This window comes from Aquila chrysaetos, chromosome 15 (genome assembly GCF_900496995.4).
Source record: "Aquila chrysaetos chrysaetos chromosome 15, bAquChr1.4, whole genome shotgun sequence".
In the NCBI taxonomy this organism is placed as follows: domain Eukaryota; kingdom Metazoa; phylum Chordata; class Aves; order Accipitriformes; family Accipitridae; genus Aquila; species Aquila chrysaetos.
The window spans coordinates 14,149,529-14,161,108 of record NC_044018.1 but is presented as its reverse complement, the minus strand read 5'-3'; the positions used below and the strand labels follow the sequence as shown (position 1 = coordinate 14,161,108).

Here is an 11,580-nt window from a genome sequence, read left to right as displayed (position 1 = left end):
GAAAGTCATTTTGGAGTTGAGGTATTGAAAGTCTCACAGATAAAAATATTTTCTAAAATATTAACTAGCCTAATAGAAAGAAGCATTGGGTGCTCGTTTCATTTAAACATTTAATTTTCATGGGAGTCCTTCAGGGTAGCAGAAGTATCATACATATTATTAAAAACGAGCAGAATTATAATAGAATGCAGCTACAGAACAATGACTTAATAAAAGATCCTAAAGCACATACGAAAAAGGAAAAGACTGAGAAAATAACCCTGTTATAATACACGCAGGCAAATTTTAGGTTGCCAACAGCTTTTCAATAAAAAAAATTTATGTATAATGGACAATCTCTCTAGTTTTAAAGGGGAAATGCAAGAACAGTTCATGTCTTATATTGGAGAAACCATTTTGCCTTTTCTCTTTCAGAAGCTTGGAAAACAGCTTATAATAAGGTAAAAATTAAGTAACCAATGTGCACTTAGATACATATTTATTATGTATTTCTCATTAGGTCATTTAGGGACAGAGTTAACACATCATTGGTGGAGCGTCATACACTGAAAATGTCATTTTTTGTGCCAAACCACTACTTTACTTCTTATGGTCAGATATTTCTAAAAAGGTTTCCAATCTACAAGTCTGATTAGGAGAGCACTGCCTGCAGTTGTAAAATGTTAGTTAAAGAAAGACATCAAAAAGTTGTTTTGCCATGTGACAGTGGTCTACCTAATAAGACTGCATTAGAAGACAGTTACAAATACTTTTTTTTTTTCTTTTTTTCTGTCAGCTTATTTTCTGAAGCTGCACTAGTTTCTGGAGATATTTTTTTTCCTGTACAAACATTATGATGTCATTTTTATTTTAGATTTATTTGTAGCTAGAGCTAGAGGAGCCTATGGGAATTTTCCTACTAGGCTGCCATTATCATCCTCCTTTTACAGAAGGAACAATGTAACCACCTTTATTAAAGCCATGTCAAAATCATATATTCAGAAGGGACCAATACTCATGACTGTTTCATTTTCAGAGTACCAGCTACAGAGTGCCAACACATTTAAAAAAGATGTTTTTCATCTGGCACGTATTCAACACCTTGTTACAGCAGTGCTGTAAATTTAAACTCACCCTGTAACTAACTACATGATCACAAGATCAGCTATAAAGGAAGTTGAAGGAGTAGGTAGTTGGGGTTAAAGTTCGCTATCAATTGGAATCCTCTTATTCATGATTAAATTTAATGTGAAACTCCATCTTTACTGGAAAAAAAAAAAATAAAAAGACAGACCCTGAATAAAAATTCTCTTATTATATTGAACCTATTTGGACCAATATATGATTGAATTAGCAAATTTAAGATCAGGCTCACTTTACCAGAAGATTTCAAACGCATAGCCACTGAAAAACAGATTCTGTAGCTACAATCACTTGGTTAGGCTCACCACAAGCCTAGGCTATATTTTATTTTATTTCCTACAGACATAAAAGTTAAAATGAAATTTATGTAAATAGTATGAAGTTTTAGACTATATTCCTGAACCAAAACACAGCCTGTGTAACTGTAAATATTCTGCTATGAATAAGCAATTTTTCCCTAGTTGACTGTGGTCATGTGTGCTTAGAGGGTTTTGTTGTTGTGTTGTTGTTGTTTTGCTGCTTCTGTCTCTATATGGAAATGGTGGCATGTCAGAGCATTTTGGAATGTTCAAAATAACATTGAGAAGAAGATAATCCTGGAAATACAAGGATCAAGAAATAAGATTCACTGTTAATTGATCTAACTTTATGCTCATCAACATCCAATTCTTCAAATGTTCATGAAGCATGTTGTTGTAATCCTGGGGAAGGCTTCTTTGCATATCATAGTAGGTAATTTAAGATTAACCTCCCCCACCCCCCAAAAAAGTCTATGCATTCAGTTTCCATTTAGTGTAGAGAGACAGACATCTAAATGAAAATCTAGTCCCTCAGCTATTTTTCTTTCATACGCCAGCGAATGAATATGACGCTACTGTCAGGGCCCCGAGTGCACCAGCAAGATCTACAAGCTCTCCCCTCGCTTCCTCGGGGTTTGCTGCCTGTGTTCAAGATCAGCTCTGATAAGATGAACCTCGGATAAGATGTCTGGGAGAAAAGCAGTTTATGAGGAAGAGCGTTCAGGAGGTGTGGATGGAGCGTCAGCCCCTGACTTGGGAGCTGCACTGAAGCTCTGCCCCATGCCTAGGCGAGGCTGCCTGTGTTGGGGTGGCCTTGCATGGCTGCCGTGACCTCCTGGCTGGTCCCCAGCTGGCCCCGGTCCCCCAGCCCTGCTCTGCTCCCTTTGCCAGGGCACTGGGGGGCTGCACTTGGGAGTGAGGGCACCCCCAGCTCCCCACACCCAGCCCCTGCCCAGCACCCTGCCCTGCTCCTCCCTGGCAGCTCAAAAGTGATGAGGCTTCCCGGTTCGGGATCCTGCCTATGTAATGGTCTTCCAAAGATAAACATGTTTAGAAGGCAGGTAGTTCCTTTCCATCCCTCCTCAAAATCTTTTCTGTTACAATATCTGTTCGGTTGTATCGCTCGATCAGGAAGCAGAAATTAAGTTTGGGGTCTTTACAAGCGTTATCTGACAAAAAATACACTTGGTCGTGCTTCACTTCTCCTTCAGGAGCTGGGTTAAGTCTAAATAGTCGGCTACACAGGGCCAGGTCACATGTCCAAGGACCAGCACAGTATTATTCATACTATTAATTGGAAGCACGGCCTTTTGAAAAGCTTTGGCACAGGCCAGCTACTATTCTTCCATACAGGTTAGGGATTAAAATGGATTAGGAATAATTCCTAATAGGCAGTTTGGATGCAGCCACCGAGCTTTGGAGTTTAGAGAGTTCAGCTGGAAAATTATATTGTTATACAATACCTCAGGGCCAGAGAACAGCCCCTGGCCAATTTTACTTACAAGTGACCCTATGCATGCAAGAATCATGAAGCCACCAGAAGCCAGTAGAAGAGCAGAAAAGAAGCAAAAGGCAGAACTGTGGCCACAATTATCTTCTTGAGTGAGTTTTCACATTTTATATTTCACCATCACTGGATAAAAATGACAGAAGCTGTCCAAAGCTCAAGGGTCAAAATCTCAGGACTCTCCCAGACTAGTTAGGTGTAGAAACGGTACTTAGTCACGTAGTGTGCCTGCTGCAATAGGGCTGGCAGGGCACACATTTACCCAGAATATCCCAGATCTGGGCATTATGGCCTTGCCTTGGTATGTGGACAATATGTATGCAAAGCTGCTTGCAAGAAGTGAGCAACTCTACCACCTACATTAGTTGTGGTCCAGACCAAAGGTTTCTCAAAGGACTAACGCCTTGTGTCTCTGAGGCCTTAGGTACACGAAGACTGTGATGAGGGTATAGGCACAGAAGTACACATGGAGTATGCCACTGTAGAGAATTTCAGGTGAAAAAGAACCTTCCTGGTACCCTTTATGTCTAGGTGCCTACGGGCAGACCAGATTGCAATCAGAAATAGAGGTGAGTTCCTGAGCATGTGAGATTCAACGTTAACAGAACTGTAATGGGCAGATTTCTACAATCTAGAGAAAGTTTATCATACATAGGAAAGTTCCCACCCTTGCCATCACTTTTTTTATCTCTGGTTGTTTATTGAAACATGTGTTCCTAAATTTTTCTGCACAAATGTTCTCTGCTCATTCAAATCAACAGAGGTTTCAGCTCCACTTTTAGCAACAGGGGTCCAGGCATCCAAAGCTCAGCTCAAGGCAAGATGATAAGAACATTTAAAAAATAAGGTTTAAAAAATAAGCTACTGGGTATCTATTTTGTTACATATTTTAAGAGTTTTCACTGTATTAAATTAAACATAAATGCAACAGTGACAAAATGCCAAGGATGGAAAAAGGCACAAAAGGAAAAAACAGCAATGGAAAAATGTAAGTTCACTCCCTCGGAGTAGACCGGGACAGAACCAGAGAGGATGATGTTATCAGGTTTCTCTCCTATGCTCGGAATGAGGAAAAATTTGTTAGGGTTCATAACAACAGACTAGGGTTAGTAACATGGCAAATTCCCATGTCCTGGTGCAAGGAGACATTATGACGCTGGTCAGCGAGGCTGAAGCTGGTCAATGGGAGCGTGAACTGAGCGAAGCTGCACCGCCAGTGCCGTGGCCTGAAAGCAGCCAAGCCTGCACTTGCGGCCTTGCTAAATAAGCCTCCATGAGCTCTCAGAAGTAAAACACCTAAAGGAGATGATAAATTTATTAATCAAAATAGCTCAGGCAAAACAAGCATCTCCAGCAGACCACGACGATATACTTCTGTGGACACTGTACTGCTTTTGTAACATCCTCTAACGTCAACAGAAGCCTGCAAACTGAGAGGTTTATTTCAAGCGTTAATTTACATAATCTGTATCATTTTTATGTAGTGTCCTTTAATCACAGTTATGTATGAGCATACTTATAAGTTTGGGGCTTTTTTGGTTTGTTTGTTGCTTTTGTTTAAGGCAACTTCTTGACACTTCATAATTTAAAATTGGGATTGAAGAAAAACTGAGGGAAGTCCTTCTTGAGGGATGGAGGTAGAGCGTGAAGAACTGATGAGACAGAGTGTGCAGCCAAGAGAACTGAAGTGAAATGAGAAAACAGGTGTTGGAGGTGTGTTGAACAGAGGTCGGGGAGAGATGTGGATTGTACGGGATTGTAAGTGCTTCAGCAAGAGATGGAATAACCTCATTGAGCCGACTTCCAAAAGCATGGTAGACACAAAGAAAATGGTTAAAATTTGGCAGGAGATATTCCACCTAGTTAGAAATGCAGAGCCTTCCTTAGACCCAGACTCCTTCCTTCTGCACCTGCAGTTTACTGAAGCAGTCTGTTCTCCACTATTTTGCATGGAAAAGATGAAATAATGTTTTGTTTGTTTAGAACTATCTAAAAATTACTCCACATAGCCTTGATGATTGGCAAATGTGGGAAGTGTGAACTGTGTGAGTGCAACCTAAAAAGATGCAGACTTTAAACGGGAAAAAATGTGAAGTGTTTAGAAAACAGAAACTGTTGATGAAGGCCTATGGAAAGTGGCCTTCAACTTGGACTAGCTTTAACAATGAAGCACATTAACAGTTATAAAAAAAAAAAAAAAAAGATCAAAATATTTAAACACTGTTTTACAGCCTTAACTCTAAACCTATTAAAGTGTTTTCATAATTCAATTTAAAATGTTGCAGTTGGTGAAGATCATGCCATAAAAGAACATATAATTTCTGACAATCATTAGAAAAGCATTTACACAATTCCAGAGATTAATGACATCCATCTGTTATGCTTAGTCCTGTGAAACTTTTAAATGCATATATTAGAAGAGAATCCTTTTTTTTATATATATATATTTTTTTTCAAATTCACTTTCTAGTTCTACAGACCCTGAATGCTACATCCTTGACTGCTGGAAATCAGCTTAATTCCTGTGAGTCTCAGGCTGTAGCCCCTGGGTTTATGAGACATGGGAAGTCTGTAACCATCAACAGATTAGTATAATTGCCACAGTGAAAAATAACTGATGTCAGCCTTTGAATGTCATATCACTAAACACACCCTTTTTTTCTCTTCCATTTATAATGCGATGCCTTTGCGTATGTTAAAAATGTAATGAGAACAAAAAAATGCTGTTCTAGAAAGGCAGCCATATAAATATTTGAATGGAAAAAGAAAAGGGTCATTCAAAGTAAACAGGTCTATCTAAGAAACTCAATATTTGACCCATATGAACTTAGGTATACAACTTGTACCCTGAGAAACTGAAATTCACTATATTTATTTAAGGATGTATGTCGCTCTGTCATGAGAATAAAGTGATGGCATTATTGTTCTCAGTTAATGAAACCTGAAGGCTGGAAAAAGGCCAGCAGTGAAGAGAGATACTATCCACAAACACCGAAAGCAGAAATACTTAGGTCTAGGTGACAAAAATATTTCCACTGTGAAGAAAGTAGTAAATTTACTCCTAGATAAAAATGGTACTATAATATGATTCACATATGAACCAATGAATGTAATTAGATTTTTTCATGAAGTGTCTTAAAATATTTAAATTCTCACTTCTCAGAAGTTTGCATGATTAGAGCACAAGACTAGGAACTCAGAAGAACTAGGTTACAATCCCATCGCTGACACTGCCTCGGCGGGAAATGGTGGTCAAACGAACTAATCATTTCTGAGTGAGTTTCATTTCCATATTGTGCAAAATTAGGTGTAAAAGCATGTATTGGTATGAACTACTGTAGATGACAGATTTTAATTTCATACGTTTTAGGAAGGAACGGACTGCTACTGTCAGGCAGTCTCGTATTTTAGTTAAGACAACTCATAGCACGTCTTCTCGTCACATCCTGAGGACAGCCCCCGACCGCAGCTTCAGCCAGATGTGGAACGACAGACACAGAGCCACCTCACCTAGCGTCAACCACCTAACGTTTCAACGTCCCACCCGGGCGATGGCAAGAGACAGGCACCTCCGCAGGGCAGTTCACGCCTTCCTAAAGCAGGTAGGTCGTGCAACAGGCAAGAGGAACAGCCCTCTGGAAAAGCCCGTCTCTCGGGGCTGTAGGGAAGCCCAGAGGATCAGCTTGGACCGCACAGGTACGGCCTGAGCTTGCGAAAGTTGGCGGAGGGGCATCCCACCTCGAGGGACGGAGCAACTCCTGGCCATGTGCAACCCTCCAGCTGAAGCCTGGGCCGGTGTTTCTGGACGGAAACGACTTCGCCCCCCCCCCCCCTCCTTTTTCTGTCATTTCGGTGCGGGGATCCCTCGGCAGCGGCACACCGCGGTGGGCACGCTCTTTAATCCCCTTCCCCCCGGGAAGCTCCGCCTCCCCACACCGAGCCGCAGCCCCGGGGGCGGCCCGGGGGGCGCCCGGGCTCGGCGGGGCCCTGCGCGGCGGCGGCGGCGGCGGCGGCGGGGCCCGGCCGGGCAGTGACGCCGCGGAGCCCCGCCGCCGCCGGGCGCAGGGCGGCGCGGCCAATGAGCGGGGCCGGGGCGGGCTCGGGAGCGGCGCCGCCGGTACTTAGGCTCGCCGGAGGGGCCGGGCAGCCCAGAGCGGAGCGGGGCGGCGCGGGCGGAGGAGCCGGGCGCTCGGCGGGGAGGACGGAGCTCACCTCCTCTGCAGCGCCCATGGGGACAGGACGACTTTGAAGGAGTTTGGGGGGGGTTCTGGCGCTGGGCGACCACGGGTACGGAGGGGGGGCGGGGTGAGAGAGGGACACCTTGGCGGGGAGAGGCGGGGGGGGGGGTGCTGATCGCCGGCTCTTTGCCCGTTCCGTGCGGAGTCCCGGCCGGGCTGCGGGGATCGGGGGGGGGGGGGGGTGCTGGCTCCGAGGCCGTGTGCTCCTCCAGCCGCCTTCCCGCATGCAGCGCTGCCCAGCGCGGCTCGGCTGGGCGCAGGCGGAGGGAAGGGCTCGGGACCCCCCGGGCCAGACCCTCCCCGCGCCCCGGGAGCCCTATCCCCTTGCCGAGCGGGGAGCGGAGGCTCCCGGGGCAACTCCGTCGTCGTCCCCCCCCGCCCCGCGCAGAGCTGACAGGCGGCGGGGAGCCGCCTTCTCCCGCGGCGGTGGGAGCGGGGACCCCCGGGACCGTGGGGCTCGGGCGGCCCGGCGAGAGCCGGGGGGGGCCGGGGCTGTGCCGTGCCCTGCCCCGCACCCCGAGGGCAGGGGGAAGGATCCGCGCTGGGAGTTTCTGCCTCGCACGGAGGGAAGGGGAGGGAAGGAGCGGGGGAGGGATGGGGGCTCAGGGCGGAATCGCCGAAATCTTTGGTATGTGCCTTGATTTTTTTTTTTCTCTTTTTCTTTCTTTCCTCTTTTCTTTCCTTCCTTCGCTCCGCTTGCACCCTCCTTGCCTTCTCTTGTTCTCTCTGTCCCTGCCCACCCCACCCTTCCTTCAGATCCGGCGATTCCTGCCCTCGCCTCGCCCTGTCATTGATGGGAAATCAACTGGATCGCATCACCCACCTGAATTACAGCGAGCTGCCGACCGGGGACCCCTCGGGGATCGAGAAAGACGAGCTGCGCGTCGGGGTGGCTTACTTCTTTTCGGATGAGGAGGAGGACCTGGACGAGCGAGGCCAGCCAGACAAGTACAGCGTGAAGGGCTCCGGCAGCCCTGGCCAGGAGACGCCCACCCACCACCTCCACCACCAGCTGGTGCTGAACGAGACCCAGTTCTCCGCTTTCCGCGGCCAGGAATGCATCTTCTCCAAGGTCAGCAGCGGCCCCCAGGCCGGGGACCTCAGCGTCTACTCGGTGTCGGCCCTGCCTGCCCTCTGCAAGCCGGGGGACCTGCTGGAGCTGCTCTACCTGGGGCCCTCGGAGCACCCCCCGCCGCACTGGGCGGTGTACGTGGGCAGCGGGCAGATCATCCACCTGCACCAGGGGCAGATCCGCCAGGACAGCTTGTACGAGGCGGCCGCGGGCAACGTGGGCCGGGTGGTGAATAGCTGGTACCGCTTTCGCCCGCTGGTGGCCGAGCTGGTGGTGCAAAACGCCTGCGGGCACCTGGGCTTAAAAAGCGACGAGATCTGCTGGACGAACTCCGAGAGCTTCGCCGCCTGGTGCCGCTTCGGGAAAAGGGAGTTCAAAGCCGGGGGGGAGCTGCAGGCTGCTGCCGGCACCCAGCACCAGCAGCAATACTATCTCAAGATCCACTTGGCCGAGAACAAGGTGCACACGGTGAGGTTCCACAGCCTGGAGGATCTAATACGCGAGAAGCGCAGGATCGATGCCAGCGGCAAACTGAGGGTGATCAAAGACCTGGCTATAGTGGATGGGAAAGAATAGGGAGTAGCGGGGGTGCGTGGCTACCTTCCTTCTGCCCTGCCCGGGGAGACCAGCCTGCCACAGAGACGGCAGGCTGCACCTTCTTTCCGTGGGACGCGACTGGAAGCGGGATCCATGGCAACATTCCAAAAAACCAGCATTCTTTACACCCATAGCCAGTATTTTGTTCGGCTTTCAAGAGCATTAACGCTGAAAGAGCGAGAGAGAGAGGAAGAAAAGAGGGGGGAGGTGCAGGAAGGCTGTTCTCGGAGCGTGTGGACAAAGTCTCTCCTGTCGATCGATGTTGACCATTCTAGCAACACGCCAATAAAATTTCAAATTGAAATTTTTTTTAAATTTTTATTTCATGGCTTTAATCCATGATAAGTTTTAAACATCTGGGGCCATGGATGTGGATCTAGCTAAATGAGATTCTAGCTAATATTTGCCTTGCAGCCAACCAAAAGCATCAGTCATACTTTGCTAACTGGGAGGGGAAGGGGGGGCTGGGGGGGGACGGGGACGGGGGGGGGGGGGTAAATACCTGTTTGTTTTGTTTCTCAGCACTGTTGCTTCAGCCTGTAGCTGCAACCCAAATTTTGTCCCAGCCAACTCTGGCAAGATATTAATAGGGGGAAATGCTTTCACATTTCTGGTTGAAATCTATCCCATTTAAAATACTTGTCGCCTTTGCTTTTTGTTTGCAGCTCTCTGCTAAATGTCACCATAATGCATAAGCTCTTTCCACCCCTTCCTTCCTCCTACCCTCCCTGCCTTTTTTTTTTTTTCATTTGGAAAAAAGTTGGTGAGCAGCTGTTTTCCTGAAACTAAATTCATTGGTTAAAGAAAGTGGTGTATTTTGGAGAACAGTGTACTCAGCGTTGCTCCTCAGAAATCCAGCCGCTAGGATCTCATGCTTGAGCTGTGGATTTGTATCGCTGTAGTGATTCTCGCTGCACCACTGCTTCAATACCTCTTCATGCACAGGTCAACAGAATCCTGCAAGAAACAAATAGGTTTCAGTTCTGCATGTTGCCTCTTTGAAACAGCAATTTATTGCATATTTACAATTCCACTTATAGAAAATAGATGTAATGTGGCCAAGTTCATCTTGCGTTTCAAATTCCAAGCAACTAAAAATCCTGTTCAGTTTAAGTTTTGAAATCCACAGCTGCATTTAAAAGATACCTCTTAATGTGATGTGAGCAATGCCTTGTCTGTATTTCAGATCCTCTTCACTCATTGCTTAATTCTAAGTTTTGAAGTGAAAGATCAGAGTATTAAACATCTATTAAAAAAAAACCTAAACAAATTAAGTATACTGGGGCATTTCTAGAGCTGTATTATTATTATTCTGAGCTGCATACAACTTGTAATAAGCATTTTGTCTTTGCATGTTTCAGTACTGGAAAGAAAATGCATTTGTTTTTGTCCCCTCTTCCCACATCAATGTCAGGTGGCAGAACAGAAGTAATACCCCTCTTCTGTATATACAATACACTCCACCCCCTATCCATGTACTGTGTCCTGGCTCCTTTTTGTATTAAACAACGTCATAAGCAACCTTGTTGCAACAGTAATTTCATTTCTACAAAGTGTTTGCCTCCCGTAGCTGAAGCTGTGAGGGTGGAGTGTACTTCATTATAATAAAAGTGTCAGCATAAATATCTCTTAAAAAAAAAAAAAAAAGACAACCAAAAAATAAAACACAAACCCCCCAAACTGCACCCCTTCAGTGAAGGTCATCTAACTGGCTTTGTGTTTGCTGATACACTTGGCAAAGTTATGTGGTAATAGGCTCCCCTGAAGTACCTTGGTTAGTACAATACAGGGTAAAGATGTGAAAAATGTGAATTGTCATTACTGTCAAATTACTGCTGAAATAGCCACAAATCACAACATACCTTTTAATAAATGTGTAATATTTTTGCTTTATATTGGCAATAGTTGCTGTCTGATAATGATAGCTTCTTCCATAACATGAGCAGTCTCCTCTACATAGTTTTGTGTATCTTGATTATTATACTGCATTAGATATCCCAAATTGTCTGTTAGAAATTATTTCCCTCTATCACTTGGTGGGAGCACTGTGGGATTGCAGAAAGGCACCAGTTTTACACCTAAGGTACTGACAAAAAAATTAAAACTTAAGTGCTAGGAGAAGGAAGAGTGGGCAAAAGTAATTTATTTGAATTTCCCCTTATAAAAATATGCATGAGAGAACTGAGGTTGCAAGAGGCAGGGAGAATTACATGAAGAGGGAATAAATAACAGAATGTGTATGAAGATGGGATGAATGCAGTACAGTCACATTGATAATTTTGATTTCTGGAATGCTTTTTCTTCAAATTCCTTTAGATGAATAATATAGGATTAGAGAGAGGATCCTTGCAAGAACAGCATTGCATGTCCTCACTAGTGAGAATTTAAAACAGACTGGCTTTAAACTTTTCACTGTGCTTTCCAAATACTCCATCACTCTACCGAAACAGCCATTTTGACTCTGGGTTTTTTTGTAATGATTTACTAACCTGGTTCATAAACACAACAATTTTCCTTGTTTTACCTAGCTAGATGTAGGACGATATTTTGTAGTATATAAAGGAAGTGATAGGAATCAGTCTATGCTTATTTATTCAAGCTCTGTCAGAAGTCTTTGGCATCGCTCCAAATTTGTACAGATAGAGGTAACAACAAAATTAAGGCCTTAGTCCTTTGCATAAGGTCCGGAGAAAATGCGTTGGAAATATTCACAGATGGTATTAACCTGGGATATAGTATTGCCGT

General features: G+C 45.4%; 1 protein-coding gene across 1 annotated transcript; it reads left to right on the top strand.

Moving 5' to 3' along the window:
• Positions 1 to 7,077: 7,077 nt before the first annotated feature.
• On the top strand, positions 7,078 to 9,139 carry LRATD1 (LRAT domain containing 1). The gene is made up of 2 exons (XM_030037859.2): positions 7,078 to 7,215; positions 7,923 to 9,139. The coding sequence occupies exon 2, from the start codon at positions 7,960 to 7,962 to the stop codon at positions 8,812 to 8,814; it is 855 nt and encodes a 284-aa protein (XP_029893719.1). The 5' UTR covers positions 7,078 to 7,215; positions 7,923 to 7,959; the 3' UTR covers positions 8,815 to 9,139.
• The last annotated feature ends 2,441 nt before the right edge of the window (positions 9,140 to 11,580 follow it).

Bases quoted from the DNA above. Each gene is read 5' to 3' on its own strand.
- LRATD1 (XM_030037859.2), top strand. From the start codon at position 7,960: ATGGGAAATCAACTGGATCGCATCACCCACCTGAATTACAGCGAGCTG.